At 48.9% G+C, this 21,801-nt stretch overlaps 1 protein-coding gene across 3 annotated transcripts in view; it reads left to right on the top strand.

Moving 5' to 3' along the window:
- Positions 1–21,801, top strand: part of DAGLB (diacylglycerol lipase beta) — a 39,266-nt gene that overhangs the window by 13,539 nt on the left and 3,926 nt on the right. Inside the window, exons 6-16 of one of the 3 annotated variants that reach the window (XM_025923332.2) lie at positions 465–592; positions 2,075–2,201; positions 2,982–3,065; positions 4,518–4,595; positions 7,475–7,555; positions 7,646–7,773; positions 17,929–17,997; positions 18,080–18,152; positions 19,739–19,989; positions 20,079–20,270; positions 20,663–20,908. In XM_025923332.2, coding sequence (XP_025779117.1) covers positions 465–592; positions 2,075–2,201; positions 2,982–3,065; positions 4,518–4,595; positions 7,475–7,555; positions 7,646–7,773; positions 17,929–17,997; positions 18,080–18,152; positions 19,739–19,989; positions 20,079–20,270; positions 20,663–20,708 — 1,257 coding nt within the window. In that variant the 3' untranslated portion in view covers positions 20,709–20,908. Of the gene's footprint in view, positions 1–464; positions 593–2,074; positions 2,202–2,981; positions 3,066–4,517; positions 4,596–7,474; positions 7,556–7,645; positions 7,774–17,928; positions 17,998–18,079; positions 18,153–19,738; positions 19,990–20,078; positions 20,909–21,801 lie in introns of those variants that run through there. The other 2 variants (XM_086691869.1, XM_086691870.1) reach the window with 2 other exon arrangements.

Raw genomic sequence — 21,801 nt, forward strand, 5'->3', positions numbered from 1 at the left:
GAATGTGAGTTGTGGCTTCTGCTGGTTGTGGTTTTTCACCCGTCAGGTAAGGCGTTTGCTTACCCGGAGTTCAGGGAGCGGAGCCCGTTCCTGGCTGCTTCACATCCACGTATCTTGAAAGCATTCTCTTTTAGGAACTTGGCTGTTGCAGTCTACATGGCAGAAACTCAGGGACCGGGCTTGGATCTCCCTGGGTGTGTTTGCGCTCTGCGCCTGGGGAGCGGAAACGGGTCAGCTTTGCTTGATGGGTTTTCCTGCCACGGGTGTTTATGCTTCTGAAAGAGAAGGTGGCACGTAGGAATATACGTTTCTCTGCACCCCATCCAGCTGTCCAGGTCTTCACGGCTCACTTGTTGCAGGAAGGGGAGACTCCGGAGTTTGAGTTCAGGCTTATGACCTTGGTGAGTTGGTCTTGTCCGTAAGGGGTTCCCTGATACAAAAAGCTTTTTTTCCTTCTCTTACAGGAAGCTGATTTAGATGCAGAGTTAGAAAATTGCCATCATTACATGCAGTTTGCAGCAGCCGCCTACGGGTGGCCCCTGTACATTTATCGGAACCCCTTCACAGGGCTGTGCAAGATCGGTGGGGACTGGTAGGTGGATGGGTTTGAGGCCTCCGTCTTCCTTCTGCTTGTCACTTGCTACGCAGTCTGTCCTTTATTTCCTAAAAATAATCCGGTTTCCCCCCTCAAAACACTTTCTGTTTTGAAATATTTCAAAACTGCAAGATCAGTATTGAGAACTCCCATATATCCTTTATATGGGGCCACCAGTTGTGACTCAGTTTGGTCACATGTGCTGTGTTACTATAAATACATAGCTTCTTCCTGAACCACTGGAAGTGTGATGCAATCAGCATGCCCCTTCTCTGCGGTTACTTCAGCCTGTATTTCTGTTCCCTCCCTCCCTCCCCCCCCTCCCCCCCTACCCCCCTCCCCTTTCTTTATTTTTAATTTGAGAGAGCCAAAGTACAAGTGGGGTGAGGGGCAGAGAGAGAGAGAAAGTTACCATTAAGCAATAACTCATTTATATTCTGTCTTCACGGTTTTCCAGTTGCCACGATAGTATCCTTTGTAACAGTTTTTCCTCCAGGTCAAGATTACGCATTGCACTTAGTTGACATGCATCCCTAGTTTTTTTCTATTTTGGAACTATTCCTCAGTCATTTTTCATCTTTCATGATCTTGACATTTTGGAAAGGACACTGTAGGTATTTTGTGGAATGGCCCTCAATTTGCATTTGTCAGATGGTTTCTTCCTGATGAGAGTCCAGATACACATTTTTGGTAGGAATGTCCCGTGAGGGGTATTGCACCCTTCTTAGAATTACATCATATCAGCAAACGCAAGAGGTCAGTTTGTCCCGTTACTGGAGTTTTAGAGTCTCTCCCATTATTTTTTTTTAATGCTTTATTTATTTTTGAGAGAGACAGAGACAGAATGCGAGTGGGTTAGGGGCAGAGCAAGAGGGAGACACAGAATCCGAAGCAGGCTCCAGGCTCTGAGCTGTCAGCGCAGAGCCCGACTCGAGGCTCAAACTCACAAACTGCGAGATCATGTCCTGAGCTGAAGTCGGACGCTCAACCAACTGAGCCACCCAGGCGCTCCTTTTTTAAATTTTTTTAATGTTTATTTATTTTTGAGACAGACAGAGCATGAGTGGGGGAGGGACAGAGAGAGAGGGAGACACAGAATGTGAAACAGACTCCAGGCACTGAGCTGTCAGCACAGAGCCCGACATGGGGCTCGAACTCACAAGCTGTGAGATCATGACCTGAGCCGAAGTCGGACACTTAACTGAGTGAGCCACCCAGGCGCCCCAAGTATCTCCCATTCTTAATATTGATTTTTTTGTATGTGTAAAACATCGACACGACTCCAGAGATGAAAGCTGTAGTAAGAAGTATGCACAGGAATGTAATAATCTCTTAAAGGCCATTAGATGTTCGCCAGAGTAAGGCCTGAAAATTGTAAACTTGGTTCCTCGTGATTTGGGGAAGACAGAACAGTGGGGATCGATGTTCCTTGGTAAGTGGCTCAGGTTGGCAGAGTACCAGCCTTGCCTGTGTTTTTAGTTGTAGAACCAGGACAGCAGAATATGACTTGGTTGGAGGTGATCAGCTCAGCTGCCATTTTGGCTCCATCCTGCAGACGACAGGGCTACAGTACAGGGACTTCATTCACATAAGCTTTCATGACAAGGTAGGTGTAACGGCGCTTCTGAACTTCTTTGGGGTCCTGTAGTCCTTTGAGATTCTGACAGAAGTTACAGATTTTTTTTTTTTTTTTATGTTTATTTACTTTTGAGAGAGAGAGACAGAGACAGAGTGGGAACGGGTGAGGGGCAGAGAGAGAGGGAGACACAGAGTCCAAAGCAGGCTCCAGGCTCCGAGCTGTCAGCACAGAGCCCAACGCGGGGCTGGAACCCACAAACCGCGAGATCATGATCTGAGCCGAAGTGGGACGCTTAACCAACCGAGCCCCTCAGGCGCCCCTACAGATTATTTTCCCCAGAAAAACGTACATGGGGAGACACACACACACACACACACACACACACACACACACACACACACTTTGCATACTGTTTCAGCTTAACGTAGATGGAGCCAGAAGTCTTCATAGAGATGCTGTACTGTGTTTTTGGTTTGGTTTTAAGTTTATTTATTTATTTTGAGAGACAGCTTGCTAGTAAGCAGGGCGGGGACAGAGAGAGAGGGAGAGTCCCAAGCAGGGGCTTAAACTCCCGAACTGTGAGATCATGACCTGAGCCGAAACTAAGAGTCAGTCACTTAACCGACTGAGTCCCCCCGGATGCCCCTGCACCGTGTCTGCACATAGCCCGCCTCCTGTTGAAGGACAGGGAGCTGCACTTGGCAGTCGTGGTTGCGGAACCGTTAGCAACGGGGGCCGGCCTAACTCTGTATTCGCAGCCACACGTTCTTACCCTCGGTACCTCCTGCCTCTTTCCCTCGCCCTCAGGTCTACGAGCTTCCCTTTTTAGTGGCTCTGGACCACAGGAAGGAGTCCGTCGTGGTGGCAGTGAGAGGAACCATGTCTCTCCAGGTAGGGAGCCCAGGGACGAGGGGTGGGGCGAACGGCCAGCCGCGGGCACCAGGAGCTGAGGATCAAGGCGGCGTCAGACAGGGCAGCATGCGTTGGGGGGGAACACTGGGACAGAAGCTGCCGAAGCAGACCCCGGTTGTGAGACACTCCCTTTGGAAAAACCCAGGAAGTCGTTTTCCTTTTCACTGAGAAGCATCAGAAACAGACTGGCGGGGTTGGGGAGATGGGGGGCTTCCCTTCAAGAAGTTGCTACAGAGGCGCCTGCCAGTCCCCTCCTGGTGCTCACATGCGGACGCCTGGAGGACTGCCACTTACCTGTCCCCAGCCCAGCGAGACCTCTCCCGTCCTGTCCCGGGGAGATCCTGGGTGGCTTTTTTCTCCCTGTTTCCGTGACGTGCTTTTCGGTCTGTTCTTGGCCGTTCCTCAATCTCATTTCCTGATTCCCACTTTGCTGCCGCCCCAGAAAGTGTAGAGAGACCTTGACCCTCTGCAGGGCGGGGGTGCACCTGGGGGTTCTGGCCGGACACCGCAGGCACCTCACCTCCTCCAGACCCGCTGTCTGAGCCCCGATTTCTGGTAATTCTGCAGCAGCCCCCAGCTGTCCCCTATAGAAAGGGTGAAGCCGTCCTCGGTTTCTGTCCTGCCTTCCTGCCCGGCTCTCTCCGGCCATCTCTCTGTGCACAGTGCCGTAGCCCTGATTGTGCCCCCGTCCCCTTTTCCAGGCCAGGGAAGCAGTTTTCTACCCGGGTCCCCGTCCCTGGTCTTTCATTTTCCCAATCAGTCCTCATACCGTCCACAGAGACTCTTTCCAGAATGTGGGTCCGATCTTCCCACTCCTCAGGACCTCCCTCACCGCACCCCCTTCCCCGTTGCTTTTTAATACAGAATTCATGTCTCTTATCATGGCTCTATCGGAGCTTTGTGACCCGAGCCCCCCTGCCTTTCCACTTCCCACCAGGCACTCCACATGCTCCGGAGTCCCATCCCTGGTGGGTTAGCCAAGCTGGGGCCTGCTGCCCCTTCACCTGGGGTTGCCCACCTCCCTGTTTCCTGAAAGTAAGTTTCTCCTTTAGTCTCTGGCGTCACCTCCTCCAGGAATCACCCCCACCCCAATGCATTTCTTACCCTCCCTTAGGTTTCTGTGAGCCGTTGATAGCCCCTTGAGGATAGGAACCATGCTTTGTTCAAAACCCAGGTACAGGGCTCTGCTCTGTGGTACTTAGAAGAGGGGTGTACAGAGTACTTAGGCAGGAGGTGTGTCTTAGACGTGTCCCACAGCCCCCTCCCTGCCATGGGTCCCTCAGGCTTCCTGGCCACCTGGGTTTCCCTCCTGAGTTTGGGTGTGAGGTTCAGTCCTCAGTCTGACCCAGGAGACTGTCCTTCAGAGGGACCCGCCCCACAGCGTCTGCTCTCAGCTCATCCCGGCGGCCTCTTCCAATGTGCTCTTTGCAGGACATCCTCACGGACCTGTCAGCGGAGAGCGAGGACCTGAACTTGGAGTGTGGGGTGCAAGACTGTTCGGCGCATAAGGTACGAGCCCTGGGGTTTGTGTTCAGGAGTGTTCCGTCCAAGAGAAGCTCAGAGGGGCCAGGGTTTTTCCAAGTCTGACTGTCCCGTGAATGCTAACCTGCTAACCGTACAGCAGATAGCCAGTGCCGAGTGAGTGCTCTCTTCCCCTTTAGTACCAATTCCCACGACAGTCCCACCAGGTTGCTTTTTGTTTCTTTAAGAGGAAGCAGCAGGTTCTGAGCCATCGAGGGACTTACCAGAGGCCACACAGTTGTTAGGATAAGTGTCACTCGGCATTTGACCCCCCAGTCGAATGCTCTTCCCTTGATGAAAGTCACACATTGTCGTGGGGAAGTCGAGGTCCGAGGAGCGTCCAGCGCACGTGAGTCTCCCGCCCAGGAGCCCCAAGGGGCCCCGCAGCCCCATCCTGTCGCCCGCGGGTTTCCTGTGCAGAGGACACAACACACGAGTTCTCGTCTTGTTGGTTCTGTGCCGGTGGCGTGGGGCTGCGGGCTCCTCCTCCAGGAACACAAAGGGCCTAGAGCAGAGGTGGTTTTTTTAAACGGTTTCGATGACGTGACATGGTATCTGTCACATTAACCACTTGTAAGCGTACGGGTTGCTGGCGGTAGATGGATTCCAAATGCCCGTCCCCATGACCGCCATCTGTGCCCAGACTTTCTCATCATCCCGAACAAACTGTCCCTTCAGTCCCCTCTCGGCAGCCGCTGAGAGACGTTCTGCTGTGTGCACAGACCACTTTGGTTTGTCCGTTTGTCCACTGGAGGGCCCGCCAGCCACTGCTGCAGCCCTTCCTTTGCGCTCTGTAGAGACGCCACCCGGAAGCGGGGCCGCCGCGTCTTGGGGTGTTAGCTGGGTTTCACTCGGGGAGGAGCCGCCGAACCGTCTTCCGGCCCAGCTGCACCAGTTGGCGCTCCGCTTGCAGCGTGTGAGGCTCCCGTTCTCCACGTTCTTGTTCACACGTATCTTCTGTGGCTTCGATGACAGCCATCCCAGGGGTGCGAAGCGGTGTCTCGCTGCGGTCTGGGTTCACGTTTCCCTGATGACTGATGCGGTGGCGAGCAGGGAGTTTTAACGTTTGGGGGAATGTCCGGTCCCAGAGATCATGGCGGCTGCTTCCGGGGCCAGGGCTGTCGGGGTGGACGGCAGTGGGCCTGTGCTGTTTTTATGCACTTGGGGGTTTTTCAACCAAAACCCGTATCACTTCTCTAGTAATCGTTTTTTAAGCAAAATGCTTAGTTTTTTTGTTTTTTTTTTTTTTTTTAATTTTTTTTTCAACGTTTATTTATTTTTGGGACAGAGAGAGACAGAGCATGAACGGGGGAGGGGCAGAGAGAGAGGGAGACACAGAATCGGAAACAGGCTCCAGGCTCCGAGCCATCAGCCCAGAGCCTGACGCGGGGCTCGAACTCACGGACCGCGAGATCGTGACCTGGCTGAAGTCGGACGCTTAACCGACTGCGCCACCCAGGCGCCCCAAAATGCTTAGTTTTTATATAAACGTGTCAGAGCCGGAGTGGAGCTGATTGAGCCAGTGTCCTGCCTGGATAGTTCGCAAGGCGGGGCCAGACTGGAGGCTTCGTTCTGCACCCCCCGTTAGAAGCTTGACAGTCCTCGGAAGTGAATGTTCCCCCGCAACCCCTAGCTGTCTCTTCGTGCCTCGAGTCACACAGGAATCCAGTTTAACTGTCGGACACGTGGGAAGAAGAACCAGAATGTTCGACTTTCTTACCGAGACACAGCCACTAGCCGACCACAGGATGCGGTTCAGTGGGCTGGGTAGTGGCTCTGGTCTTAGAATCTAGCCGCAGGCTTTGTGCGACCACAAGATGCGCTCTGAGCCTGGTCCCGGTCCCTCCAGAAGCTGCTCCTCCCTCGGGCCAGGAAGGTGGCTGCTGGAGCTGCAGGCCTAAGGGCCTGTACTGCTGCTCTCCGCCTCTGGCTTCACTCCTACACGTTTTGGCCCCGATACTGGCCGAAGTCGTTGGAGTTCACGACCATGCAAGCGAGCACAGTCTTGGCCTGCGTGTGTGACACGGGCCAGGGACTCCGGCCAGCTGCAGTGGTGTCCAGGTCACTTTTGGCTCTGTCTGTCTGGAACCGGGCCTCTCTCGTGTGAGGCCAGGTCCCGCCTCCTCCCACAGAATTCAGTCGTTACCCACTCAGGGATTTGTAGTAGCTCGGGAGGCTCTCCCGCGTCTCGCATCTGAACACAGGATTTCTCCCCTTCGGTCTTGTTAGAAGAGCAGCCCCACAAGGACAGGGGCCACGATGGCCTTGTCTTGTCCTCCATTGAAACTGCTTCATTTTTCAAGAAACCTGTTTCTTAGGACAGCTGTATTTGTTAGGAGGTTTTACATTTCATTTCTTCTTTGAAATGGAACTAAAATCTGACCCCCCTAGAACTCATTTCCGATGGTCTTAGTTTTGCCTTTGCCGAAACTGAATGCTTGACGAATATCACTTACTCGGAACTTTATGTTTTAATGTCATGTTAGAAGATCAGCCACTTATAATCTAAATCTGACAATCCGTCAGGACTTGGCTGAAGTAAACCGTGGTATGCGTATACAGCAAAATATCGTATAGCTTCAGAATAAGCCATAGAAAGACCTCTTGCCATGCACGTGTGTTCCCGATGTTACCCGTTCACTGGTTCATGAAAACAGCCATGGAGCCCCCTCTCCAGGCCGAACTCTGCATCAGGAACCAGGAACACAAGGGCGAGTGGTAGCTGTGGCCGCTGATCCCCAGGTGCTGGTCTCCGCCTTGGGGAGACCGTCACAAATGAGTGTGCACAGTGTAAGCCTGTCACCTGTCATAACGGAACTCATTTCGTCTGATGATCAAAAGCCACCTTCTCTCGTCTGCATTTTTAGGGGATTTCTCAAGCCGCCAGATATGTGTACCAGCGCCTCATCAACGATGGGATCTTGAGCCAAGCGTTCAGCATTGCTCCCGTGAGGTTTTCATTTTTCTTTTCCTTCCCGTCGTTGTCATCAGCCGTCTGCTTCGTTTTAACCACGACACGTTCTGCTTTTGTCCCGCAGGAATACCGGCTAGTGGTCGTGGGACACAGCCTGGGGGCCGGCGCCGCGGCCCTGCTGGCCATCATGCTCAGGAGCTCGTACCCTCAACTCCGGTGCTACGCCTTCTCCCCGCCCCGGGGGTTGCTGAGGTACTTGTTTCTGGCAGGCGTGTGACGGGGTGCCGCGTGCTCCAGACCGGTCTTGGAGTTGTGATCTCGTGATCTCTCGTGCTCAGCCCGTTTGCTTCAAGCACTGCACAGTTGCAGGGACACCGAACAGCCTTTCACAGGCCTGCGTGAGCACAGCTCTGCTCTCCAAAAGGGCACAGAGCGGAGACTCTTTACACAGAGGGACGGCTCACATCAGATGTCCCACAGAATACGTTGTGAAACGGTCACAAGACGTCTGGGCAACCTCTGTCTCCTTACATGACAGAATTTCTTTCCTTGGGATAAGAATTTTTAAGATTCATTTAGCAACTTTCAGTGTTTGTTTATTTTTGAGAGACAGAGAGACAAAGAGAGACAGAGCACAAGTGGGGGAAGGGCAGAGAGAGAGGGAGACACAGAATCCGAAGCAGGCTCCGGGCTCCGAGCTGTCAGCGCAGAGCCCGACGCAGGGCTCAAACCTACAAGCCATGAGATCATGACCTGAGCTGAAGTCGGACGCTCACCCGACTGAGCCCCCCAGGCGCCCCTCTCTTAGGAGCTTGCAGATGTGCCATCTGGTGTCAGTAACTCGTCACCATGCTGTACTTCCATCCCCATCGGTCCCCGTGACTTATTTCTAATTCGGGCTTTGCGCCCTTGGGCTCTGTTCACCCAGTCCACCCGCCCTGCAGCCCTCGCCTCTGGCAGCCACCAGCCTGTATTCTCCGTGTCTGTGAGCTTGGCTTTGGGGGATTTTTTTTTTTTTTTTATATTCCACATATAAGTGAGATCATACAGTATTTATAAAAGTAAATAAGTCTATCTGACTGATTTCAGTTAGCATAATGCCCTCAGTGTCCATCCGTGTTGTTGCAAATCGCAGAATTTCATTCTATTTTATGGTCATTGTACATGCACGTGCACACACCACTTTTTTTCCATTCATGTGCTGATGCATGCTTACGTAGTTCCCACGTCTTGGCCGTTGCAAATCATGCTGCAGTAAACGTGGGGGTACAGCTCTCTTTTCAAGTTAGCGTCTTCATTTTCTTTGGACATGTACCCAGAAGTGTAATTGCCGGAGGACATGATAGTTCCACGTTTAGGTTTTTGAGGAGACTTCACAGTTTTCCACAGTGGCTGCACCAGTTTGCTTTCCCACCAGCAGGACACCGGGGTTGCCTTTTCTCCACATCCTCGCCAGCACTCGTTATTTCTTGTTTGGGGACCTTTGTTGTTTTACTAGCCATTCGGACAAGTGTCAGGTGATATCTCATCGTGGTTTGGATTTGCATTTCCCTGAGAAGTAGTGATGTTGAGCATTTTCATGTACCTGTGGGTCATGTGCATGTCTTTTTTTGGAAAAAAGTCCATTCGGGATGCCTGGGTGGCTGTCAGGCATCCGACTCTTGATCTTGGCTCGAGTCTTGATCTCAGGGTTGTGAGTTTGGGCCCCGTGTTGGGCTCCACACTGGGTGTGGAGTCTGCTTAAAAAGAAAATGTTTAGGGCTACCTGGGTGACTAGGTCGGTTAAGCGTCTGACTCTTGATTTAAGCTGAGGTCATGATTTCATGGTTCACAAGATCAGGCCCCATGTGGGGCTCTGCGCTGATAGCATGGAGCCTGCTTGGGATTCTCTCTCTCCCTCCCTCCTTCTCTGTCTCTCTGCCTCTCCCCTGCTTGTACGCGTGTGCACGATCTCTCAAAAATAAACATTTAAAAAAAAAAAGGTATTGGACGCCTGAATGGCTCAGTCAGTGCAGCATCTAACTTCAGCTCAGGTCGTGATCTAACAGTTCGTGAGTTCGAGTCCCACTTTGGGTGAGCCCTGCTTCTCTCTCTGTCTCTCCCTCCCTCTCCCCCTCCCCCTCCCTCTCCCCCTCCCTCTCCCTCTCTCTCTCCCTCCCTCCCTCCCTCTCTCCCTCCCTCCCTCCCTCCCTCCCTCTCTCCCTCCCTCCCTCCCTCCCTCTCTCCCTCCCTCTCTCCCTCTCCCTCTCTCCCTCTCCCTCTCTCCCTCTCCCCCTCTCCCTCTCCCCCTCTCCCTCTCTCCCTCTCTCCCTCTCTCCCTCTCCCCCTCTCCCCCTCTCCCTCTCTCCCTCCCTCTCTGTGCCCCTCACTCACTGGTGTCCTCTCTCAACAACAAAAACAAAAAAACCACAAAGTGTTGCTTAAAAAAAAAGAATGTTCTGCTCCTCTGCCCATTTTTAAATCTGTTTTTCTGCTAGTGGGTTGTGTGAATTCTTTATATATTTTGGGTATCAACCCCTTGTCAGAGGTATGATTTGCAAATGTTTTCTCCCATTCCGCAGATCGCCTTTTCGTTTTGTCGGTCGTTCCCTTTCTCTGTGCAGAAGCTTTTCGGTTGGATGTGGTCCCTCCCTGTTTAGTTTTGCTTTTGTTGCCTTTGCTTTTGGGGTCAAATCCAAAAAGTCATCATTGAGACCAATGTCTGGGAGCTCACTGCCTGTTTTCTTCTGGGAGTTTTATGGTTTCAGGTCTTATATTTAAGTCTTTCATCATTTTGAGTTGGGTCGTGTTGTGGTGTAAGATAGGGGTCCAGGTTCATTCTTCTGCACGTGGCTTCGGTTCTCCCAGCACCATTGCTTGAAGAGTGTTCTGGCCGCCTCGTATATTCTTGCTGCTGTGTTGTAAATTAGTTGGCTTTATTTCTGGGGTGTGTGTCTGTTTTTATGCCAGTACCATACTATTTTGATTACTGTAGCTTTATGATATCGTTTGGAATCCGGGAGCATGATGCCTCCAGCTTTGCTCTTCGTTCTCAAGATTGCTTTGGCGATTTGGGGTCTTTTGTGGTTCTGCCTAAATTTTAGGATTATTTCGTCTATTTCTGTGAAAAATGCCACTGGAATTGTGATAGGGATTGAGCTGACTCTAGATTGCTTTGGGTAGCGTGGATATTTTGACAGTATTAATTCTCCCAGTCCGCGAGCATGGAAACCTTCCCATTTATTCTTGTCTTCAGTTCTTTCATCAGGTCTTAGGGTTTCCAGTGCACACGTCTTGCCCCTCCTTGGTTAAATTGATTCCTTCGTGGTTTTGGGGTGCAACTGTGAGTCGGATTGCTTTCTTATTTTTCTTTCTGATAGCTCATTAGCTTATGCCAACAACAGATTCCTATATACAAGTACATACCTTGTGTTATTGTGCTTCGCAGGTACTGCTTCACTTTTTAAATTTTTTTTAAATAAGTAAAGGTGTGTGGCAGCCCTGCCTTAAGCAAGTTTGTTGGGACCACTTTTCAAACAGCATCAGCTCACTTTATGTCTTTGTTACATTTTAAAGGTTCTTGCAGTATTTCAGTTTTTTTCATTATTTTGTTATGTTGATGTGTGATGGGTGGTTATGACTCACTGAAAGCTCCGATGGTGGTTAGCATTTTTTAGCAATATAGTATTTAAAAAAAATTTTTTTTACGTTTATTTATTTTTGAGAGACAGAGACAGAGCACAAGCAGGGTAGGGGCAGAGAGAGAATGAGACACAGAATCCGAAGCAGGCTCCAGGCTCGGAGCTGTCAGCACAGAGCCTGAGGCAGGGCTCGAACTCACAAACTGTGAGATCATGACCTGAGTCGAAGTCGAACGCCTAAACGACTGAGCCACCCAGGCGCCCCACAATAAAGTATTTTTTAATTACAGTGTGTACGTTGTTTTTGTAGACACATCATTGCACACTTTAAATAGACACTGCACACTTGGGGCCCCTGGGTGGCTCAGTGGGTTAAGCGTCTGACTTTGGCTCAGGTCTTATCTCGCAGCTCATGAGTTTGAGCCCCGCCTCAGACTCTGCTGACAGCTCAGAGCCTGGAGCCTGCTTCAGATTCTGTGTCTCATTCTCTCTCCGCCCCTTCCCCGCTTGAGCTCTGTCTCTCTCTCTCTCGAATATAAAGAAACATTAAAAAAAGTTAAATAGACGTTGCACACTTAATAGACTGCAACGCGTGTAAACAGAACTTCTCTGCGCTGGGAAACCAAACGATTCACGTTAGTCGCTGTACCGCAGTATTTGCTTTACTGCAACCGAACCTGCGTAACACTGTGCCCCATGTTATGTCCGGAGTCGTCCTGTAGTCTACAACTCTCCTGAATTTGTTTCCTGATTATTTTTTTAAGTTCGAAAGTATATTTTTCTTTTCTTAACATACTTAATCCTACATCATTTTCTGTCCTAATGATAAAAGAAGTTTGTGCTATAATTTAAAAAATACTTCTAGCTGCTTGTATGTGGCTATGTTTTACAAATTGACAGTTTTTACTTACTTGAGAGAGAGAGAGCAGAAGCTGGAGAGGGGCAGAAAGAGAGAAAGACACAATCTTAAGCTGGTTCCATGCTCAGCGTCAAGTCTGACAATACAGGGCTGGATCCCACAGCCCTGGGATCATGACCTGAGCTAAAAATCAAGAGGATCCAATCAACTGAGCCAGCCAGTCACCCAGACATAATATTTTGTATACATTATATCCTTAAATATTGTTTGAGAGCATGTTTTTTATGTAGCTGCTGAGTATTCTATTATCTGGTTATACCATTTTTATTCTATGGATGGAAATTTACATTTTGTGTTACTATTGGTAATTACATATAATAATTATAATTCCGTCCATTATATTTATATATAAATATTTGTATACCTTTCCAATTTTTAAAGCTTTTTTTTTTTTTTTTTTAATGTTTATTACTTTTGAGAGAGAGACAGAGCGTGAGCCAGAGAGGGGCAGAGAGAGAGGGAGACACAGAATCTGAAGCAGACTCTAGGCTCTGAGCTCTCAGCACAGAGCCAGATGCGGGACACGAACTCACCAACTGTGAGATTATGACCTGAGCTTAACCCACTAAGCCACCCAGGTGCCCCTTAAAGCTCTTTTTATGTTAAAATATACATTTATACATATCAAAAGACATGAATGACTTCTAAAAAAATTTTTTTAATATTTATTTTTGAGAGAGAGACAGAGAGGAAGCCGGCGAGGGCAGGGAGAGAGGGAGACACAGAATCCGAAGCAGGCTCCAGTCTCTGAGCTGACAGCACAGAGCCTGATGTTGGGCTCAAACCCACAAACTGCGAGATCATGACCTGAACCAAAGTTGGACATTTAACTGACTGAGCCACCCAGGAGCCCCAACAGGAATGACTTTTTATTTTTATTTTTTTATGTTTTTATTTTATTTTGAGAGAGTGTGATCAGGGAAGGGGCAGAGAGAGAGGGAGATACAGAATCCAAAGCAGGCTTCAGGCTCCAAGCTGTCGGCACAGAGCCCGACGCGGGGCACGAACTCATAGACTATGAGATTGTGACCTAAGCCGAAGCCGGACGCCCAACCGACTGAGCCACCCCAGGTGCCCCAGGAATGACTTTTTAACTGAATTCTTAGATTGTGAAACATTTAATACAAAATTTACATTTTCTGAGAAGGATAAGCAAACATCTTTACAACGTGGATGCATTTTGCCATGTGAAGAAAAGTCTACACACAAGACCTATTGTAGGATTCCAGTTATCTCACCTCCTGGGGTGGGGGTGGGATTGATGGCCAGAGGACACAGGGGGCCCTTGGGAGTGCTGGAAACGTTCTTTATTGTGATGGTGGTGGCAGTTAAGCAGTTAAAGCATTTGTCAGGACTTGTCCACTCACATTGGGTGATTTTACTATGTCCACCTCAATAAAGTGGATTTAAAAATACACACAGCTCTCTGTACCCACATTGAGAAACCAAGCGTTCAGTGACTTAGAATTCCCTGTGCGTCCTCTCCTTCCCTGCACATACTCCCCATCCTGACCTTTGTGAAAATTCTTCCTTTGCTTTAAAGAGTAGTTTTCCCGCTTATATTCAGGTCTCCACATAGCAGTTTGGGTTTGTGTGGTTTCAGAATTTATAGAATTGGATTCCTTGTCTGTTGAGTTTCTACTTTGGTGGTGTTCCTTTTGCCCATTTTTCTGTCAGGTCGTCTTTTGCTTCCTCGATCTGCAAACACGTATGTTATGTAGTCCGTTCTTTTGCAGCTGCAAGTAAGTGTCGTGAATATGCTCTCCTGGTCCTCAATGTGCTTTGTACTTGCATTGCGTCCTGTCTTCACTTCCTTCCGTTCTTGATTTTAACCTTCATTTGTCAACCTTTTCATTTATGATTTTTGTTTCTTATTTAAGAAATCTTTTTCAGGGCACCTGGGTGGCTCTGTCGGTTGAGCGTCCGACTTTGGCTCAGGTCATGATCTCATAGTTTGTGGGTTTGAGCCCCGCATCAGGCTCTGTGCTGACCGTCTGCTCAGAGCCTGGAGCCTGTTTCACATTCTGTGTCTCCTTCTCTCTCTGCCCTTCCCCCGCTCACGCTTTGTCTCACTCTGTTTCTCAAAAATAAATAAATGTAAAAAAAAAATTTTTTTTTAAAGAAATCTTTTTCTATCCTAAGGATTCGAAGCTCATCTTCTTTATTCCAACAGCTCTTAGTCTGGCCTTTCACCTTTAGGTAGATCTTTAGTCTGTGTTTAATTGCGTTTTTGTGTGCGGTGTGAGTCTGGGATCCAGTCATTTCCCCCTCACACAGCGCAACATCGTAGCCCTTCCCCTGCTGCCAACACGAAGTGTTGGCCTCTAGTGGTGCAAATCTAGTATGCCTTTTGCTTTTGCAAGAGCTTCGTGGCTGTTCTTAGCCCTTTGCACCTCATAATCAATTTTGGGATCAACTTTGCAAGTTCCGTAAACAAAAAGCTTAGTTCTTATTTCAGCTGCCTTTACTTTCTAGTTCACTCTGGAGGTAACTAACACATTACTGAGCCTTCCAGCCTTTGAACATAAAGTCGCTTTTCAAGTATTCTGGGACCCTTTAATGTCTTCCAATTAAATTTTATCATTTTCTCCTTTGGCTGACGTAGATCAAGCTCATAGAAATTTGTCTTTCGTCTTGTATCCAACAGCCTTGTTAAATTTCCCTATTAATTAGAATTCCTCTGCAGATGCTTTCTTTTTTTTTTTTTTAATTGTATATAATAACTTCACAAATGACAGTTTTCTTTTTTTTTTTTTCCCTTTCGGGGCTGATCACTATTAAAATGTCCTGTGTCCTTTTGCAGTCAGTCCCTTCCACCCACCCCCAGGTATCCAAGGATCTTTTTGTCACTGTAGTTTTCTCTTCTCTAGCATGTCATAAATGGAATCCTACAATATGCTGTCTTTTGTGTTGCGTTTCTTTTACTCAGTAAGGTGCATCCAGGTTACATGGGTGTTTGCTTTTTTCCTAAGTGCTTGTAGAATCTCCTTTTAATGTATCTTGCTTGAAAGGTTTAGATCCCCCAATCTGTGAAGGCCTAGTCACATGTGGCAGATGGCTGCCTCTGCGGTCTCCCACTCCTTGGGGGCCTCCCATCAGACAGGCATTACTGCCTTGCTCTTACTGCACGTTGTGAACTTGTCTCTCGTACCTTGTCTCTTTGTTTCTAGTGCTACCTTCTGGATAGTTCTTCGGATTCCTGTACGAGATCACTAATGCTCTCTTCAGTGCTTATGATCATCTTAAAATGGAATTTTCATACAGAAATTACAAATTCAAACCAAGGTCAAAAGAGCAGAAGCCACCATTTAATCAGCTTCAGTAGTTTATTAACACTCCGAATCTTCAGGTACCCCCTGCTTCCCACAGATCCCATGGCGCGATTACTTTGATGCAAATCTGAGACCTATCATTTTATCCGGAAATATGCTGATTTCTATAGCATAGAGCACTTTTTTAAAAAGTTAATAATTTCTTCGTACCACTAACTAACTGATCACGTTCTCCCAATGATCTCATAAATGTTATAAATTCCAAACAAGATTCTCACATTGGATATAGTGGATTTGTCTTGTAACTGTATTTTTTTTGTTAAGTTTTTAATCACATTTAGTAGTGTACATGCAGGCAATCCAGACAACAGAAATTCTGTAAACTCTCTTAATGTATAGATTTCTCATTTCCCTCTATTTCCGAAACAAGTTACTTGTTGTGGAGAATCCACATTCTGGATTTCCTTTCTTGTATATTCACCATGTCACGTAACATGTTCCTGCGTACCGCTGGCTGTGTGTCCTAGAAGATGGTAATTGTGTCTAGAAACTTGACAGACTCAGGGTTGATTTTTTTTTTTGACAGTAATGCGTGGTGGGAATGGTACGTGATTCCTATTGGATCACCTCAGGAGACACCGATCTGCTGGGCTCTGTGACGTTGGCAGCTGGTAACTGATACGTACATATTTTATTAGCGATTGCAAGATGTTGATATTCTGGCATTCCTTCTACAGTTATTAGCCAAAAATTAAAAAAAAAAAACAAAACTTTTCTTCCAAGTACTTGGTTATCTGAGGTATAAGCTTCTCACAGTTTAAGCAGAACAGATGCATGAATGCTTGAATCTTTCCCTCTCCTTAGCTGTGTGCCGAGTGCTGAATCGGTATTCTAGCATTCTCCAGAGGTGGACCTTCATTCTTTGAAACTATCTCAGCCCATTGCAGCAGAGTTGCTGATGTTCCCACGGTCCCCTTTTGGCCAGCGGAGTCCCTTCAAACCAGGCTTCTCACCCTGCCACGGCCCCGGGTGTCGGACAGGTGTCTCCTTTCTGGCACCACAAAACGGTTCTCAGGTTTCTTGCCCGGTCCTGCCATCTGGAAGCGGCAACCATCTCCCCATGGAGTACTGTGTTGTTTTTGAGTAGGAAATGGTATTAGAGACTGTCACCTGGGCACCGGGTGCCCCATTCCTGCCAGGCGGGGTCACGGTTTCTAGGCCTTTTCGGTGCTAAGAGGTAGGAAATGCTGTTGTTACCCCAAAGAGGAAATGTATCCTTACTTCACATTGACACTTTCAACTTAAAGATCGGGATTTTTACCGCAACTGTATCTTTTTTTCTCTCATGCTAAAAATCTTGGTTTCCTTGAGCCCCGGTTTTTAGTAGGTCCACAGAGCCGTGTGCGCACCGATGTATGTGTGCAGAGGGCCCACAGACTGACCACTTCCGGAATGCTCATAGTGGGAGGATTGCTGCAGGCGGTTTGGGTTTTTTTACACTTGGTTTTGTTCTTATGTAACATCCCCCCCAGGGATGGACAGCCAACTTCTGTTGTTGGAAGCTCACCTGAAATAATCCTTCCGTTTGGCTAATACACCGCTAGGTTCATTTCTTTCACCCTCGATGTTAGGAATTGCTTTCCTTCTTTTAATTTTTATGATTATGTAAAACAATGACGTGGTTCCAAAGACAACTCTACAGAGCAAGAGACACTCAGAGACATCTCCTTTCCATCCTTCTTCCCTGAGGTCACCGTTAGTTTTTAACTTGGCTTTTCCATAATTCTCACCTATTTACATATAAAAGCAAATACGGATACAATTTTGCATTCCTCCTCCTTTTCGTAAGTCTTCATGCTGCCGTGGGTGTTGTTGTAACTTGTAACTTGACCGTGTGTCCTGAGACCACCCCACAGCAGCACAGGCCACCCTCACTCTCCTGCTGCTAAGGACTCGGTACTCCCTGGACGTGCTGTGGTGTATGAATTGAACAGCTCTCCAGGGGTGGACACTGGGGTTTCCAGCCTCTGCTATTGTAAGCAGTGATAGCCTTTTGTATCTGTCCTTCTCCGTTTTTGCCAGTTGGTGTTTTTTCTTTCAAGTGTATTTATTTTGAGAGAGCGCGCACACCCCTGCACGAGCCGGGGAGGGGCAGAGGAGGAGAGACTGATTCCCAAGCAGGCTCCCGCTATCTTTGCAGAACCCGACTTGGGGCTCGATCCCACGAACTGTGAGATCATGACCTGAGCCGAAATGGAGTCGGACGCTGAAGCAACTGAGCCCGCCCGGGAGCCCGGCCAGAGTGTCTGTTAGGTCCCTCCAAGCGGGGCTGCGGGGCGAAGGGTACAAGCACGTGCGTGGTCTGCCGTCTCGATCCGGCTGACGGCTGTTGTGGCTTTACTAGAATCCGGGGAAGGAGTCGCTCCGATTGGATGCTCTCCACTTTCTCTTCCCCTTTTTTAAAGGGTAGAGAACAGCCCAAGTCTCTGAAAACTGACCTCGGTCACCTGGCAAAGTTGCTCGATTTCTCTTTGGAGCTCTTTGTGGGCAATATAATCCTGAAACTTGACGAATGTTTATCTTTCTGAAATTTCAGCAAATCCCTTTATGAACACTCCAAGAACTTCACCGTGTCGCTTGTGCTAGGCAAGGATATCATCCCCAGGTGAGTGTGCCGGCGCTTCCTCGGGGCTCGGGGCAGCTGAAAGACCGGATTTTGAGCTTCAATCTGGTCTTCTGCTAAACAGGTTAAGTGTGACCAACTTGGAAGATTTGAAGAAGAGAATCTTGCGAGTGATCGCGCACTGTAACAAGCCCAAGGTAACCTGGGGGTGCCCGGAAGAGGGTCTGCAGGAGTCGGAGGCTGTGTGTGCCCCGAGAGGAAGTTTCTCAATTCAGAGGCTCTTAGCCCAGCGCATTCGATGCTGTTGCCTGAGGCTCTCTCTCCCCGGGGTACAGCTTCCATCTGGGGCTCGGGGCCGATGCCAAGGAAAGCACACAGCTCAGTCCTGAAATGCCACGGTTAGAGACTGTGGTAGAACCTTCCCTGTTCCACTTCAGTGATGCGCTTTCTTTGCCCTGTCTTGTGACCAACAGTATTCTGATGCTTTTGGTCCCAAAGCTTAGAAAATAAGGCTGCCAAATAGAGTTTAAGAATTATTAGTATACCATGGAATGTTATAGTCATTAGAAATGGTGACATAAATTTACATTTATCAATAGAGAAAGATATCCATGATGTACTGAGAAAAAAAAACACTTTTTTTTTTTTTTTTAAGGGCAGATTTAAAAATGATCCACTTCAGCTCAGGTCATGATCTCTCAGTTCGTGGGTTCAAGCCCTGCATCAGGCTCTCTGACAGCTCAGAGCCTGCTTCCAATCCTCTGTTCGCCTCTCTCTGCCCCTCCCCCAATTGAGCTCACTCTCTCAAAAGATACATATATATATATATATATATTTTTTTTTTTTTTTTAAAGGATTCTCAGGGGCACCTGGGTGGCTCAGTCGACTAAGCATCCGGCTCTTGATTTTGGCTCAGGTCATGATCTCACAGTGCAGGAGATCGAACCCCGTGTCAGGTGTCGACATCATAGAGCCTGCTTGGGATTCTCTCTTGCCCTTCTCCCTGGCTCACAGTCTCTCTCTCTCAAAATAAATGAACATTTAAAAAAGTAATATAAAAATGATTCTTAGAGGTATGTTTGAAGGCAGCGGATGATAGGTGGTAACAAGGATGTAGAGTTTTTGATGATTTTTTTTTTTTTAATTTTTTTTTTCAACGTTTTTTATTTATTTTTGGGACAGAGCAAGACAGAGCATGAACGGGGGAGGGGCAGAGAGAGAGGGAGACACAGAATCGGAAACAGGCTCCAGGCTCTGAGCTGTCAGCACACAGAGCCCGACGCGGGGCTCGAACCCATGGACCGTGAGATCGTGACCTGGCTGAAGTCGGACGCTTAACCGACTGCGCCACCCAGGCGCCCCGAGTTTTTGATGATTTAATTTACTATGAAAACAAAGTTTTCTGACTTTCAAAAAAATTCTTTTAATAAGCTTTCTCCTTACCAACTACTCCCCACTCCTCAAATTTTTAAAAAGTAATGTGCTTAAGGGAAAGAATGAAGCTGGTTGGCAGAACTGCCTAAAAAGAATTAAGGGTCACTTTTTCTCAAAATCTGCATGATGTGGTTTTTACTGTTGCTTCAAGTTTGATGTGGCTTCGTTGTGCAAGAGATACAGGAGTTCAGGCCACTGAGGTCCACGCTCCTAAGACCCGTGGTTTAAACAAACCAGGGAGGCATTTGAGCTCTGAGGTCACCGTCCCGCAGCAAGTGCTGTGGTCCGAGGTCTGTGTGGCCCGGGAAGGACTGGGTAACAGGCACCTGCCTTCTTGCTCTGCCCTCAGTACAAGATCCTGCTGCGCGGGTGCTGGTATGAGCTGTTCGGAGGCGACCCTGACAACCTTCCAACAGAGCTGGACGGGGGCGCCCAGGGACACCTGACGCAGCCGCTTCTGGGGGAGCAGAGCCTGCTGACGCACGGGTCCCCGACATACAGCTTCTCCAGCGACTCCCCCCTGGAGTCCCCTGCCAAGTACCCCCATCTCTACCCTCCCGGCAGGATCATCCACCTGGAGGAAGAAGGCACCTCAGGGAGGTGAGTGCGGGCGGCGTGGCTCGGTCCCCCTTGACGTGCGCTTCCAGCCAAGGGGGGCGCTCCGCTAGTTCAGCTTCTGTCTGTCCCAGGTTTTGCCGCGCCGCCGCTCGGTACAGTGCGAGGTGGGCACACGAATCACAGTTCAGCAAAATACTCATCGGCCCGAAGATGTTAACGGACCACATGCCCGACGTCCTGATGAAAGCCTTGGACAGCGTGGTGTCCGACAGGGCCGCCTACGTTTTCTGTCCCCCCGGAGGTGGCTCCAACGTGGACGTGGTGTAAGTAGAGCTACTCTAAACCGCTCGAGGACGGCAGACTCACACTTTTGTTCTTACGTGGACAGTAGCAGAGTGACGTCCGTGATGCCGGTGGATGTCCGTCGATAGGAATCCGACAGGTACTAGATTTGGTGGTCTTCTGAATCACGGAACGATTTGGGAAGTCATTTCGATCACAGTGTTAGCAAGATCGGGTGTCAGGAGAGAACACGGAGATGACGGGACTCGTGTAGGAAGCTTCGGGAAGCTCCAGGGCAATTCCCTGATGATCTCAGAACCGTCCCGGCAAAAGTTGGGATCCACGGCCAGGTTTAAGGACCTGACAGATCTGTGGACTCTCACCCCCCCATCCTACCTTTTCACTGACAGGGTCTCGTCTTACCACTGTTTAGGAGTCTGAACCCGGCAGACTGGATTTTCCTGGCTACACAATCTTAGTGCGTCACCGTAAGGGTACGGATGGGTCTTCTCCTGGGTGGCGCTAAGGGTCAGCCCCGAGGACAGGCTGGGAACTGGGGCCACTGCTCCTCGGCGCTCCAGCCTCAACATCAAGCTGCTTTATTTTCACCTATTACTTTGGCTTTTGGACGTCAGCCAGTGGATTCCGAGGGAGTTTATAATAAAGCACTTACATGTGTCGTTCGTGTCTGTACAGTGACGTACTCTTCCACTGGATGTTTGAGGGAAGGCCTGTTTTACTGCTAGTTTTACAGCAATCGCGTTTGAAAAGCTTTCTGTCTGAACAAAAATGAAGTCTTCTTGGATAGTTTTTTTCTTGGAGCTCTGGGCTAAAGACTGAGATTGCAAAGACATCGGATTTAACCCCACCGAAACGCTAGGAAATGACGGTAAATTGGTCTCTTTAAAAAGCATAAATACACCAGGATGGGGAGAGAAGAGAAAGAACAAATGGTCGACTGGAGGAAAACAGGATCTTACGTGGAGGAGGAAAGACCAGAACTGCCCTGGTTTACAGCTCAGATTCCCCAGGCACCTGGGACAGAGCGCGGCACAGGACTAGTCAGGTGAGCTGGTCTGCCAGAAAGCTGGAAGAAATCTGGCCCTTGGTTCGCTCTGGGGTGGAGGGGGCCCCGGACAGCAGCGCACTTGAAGGCAAGGGGATGAGGTCTCTCAGCTTCTCACCCTTGGCTGCCAGAACCTTCATGAAGATTCTCCAAGTTATCTGACCTCTAGAGACCCTTCCCTCAGGGCCTCTGAGCTGTCACAGCCATTAACGCCTTAGGTTCCGCAAACCTGCAAAGGCCCATTTAGAAAACTCCAGTTGAGATGCCACGGTAATGTCCAGTTGCTGTGAGTTTGGGTTCTAGACACAGTTCCCGTGGTTCCTGTACACTCGGGGCAGAAAGCTGACAGATCTGAGACGCCCGTGGACGCCACCTGTGGGCTTGTTTCCAATCTGCTTTGTAAAGGCTGTCGACCTTTAAGCCCGAGGCCAAGGACCACCAGGCACGTGAGCGACAAGCAACCAGGAGAAACTTCCAGCTACCCCCACCACTACTTGCGGACAGAG

Source organism: Puma concolor, chromosome E3 (assembly GCF_028749965.1).
Source record: "Puma concolor isolate L17-30 chromosome E3, mPumCon1.1.hap2, whole genome shotgun sequence".
Classification (NCBI taxonomy): Eukaryota; Metazoa; Chordata; class Mammalia; order Carnivora; family Felidae; genus Puma; species Puma concolor.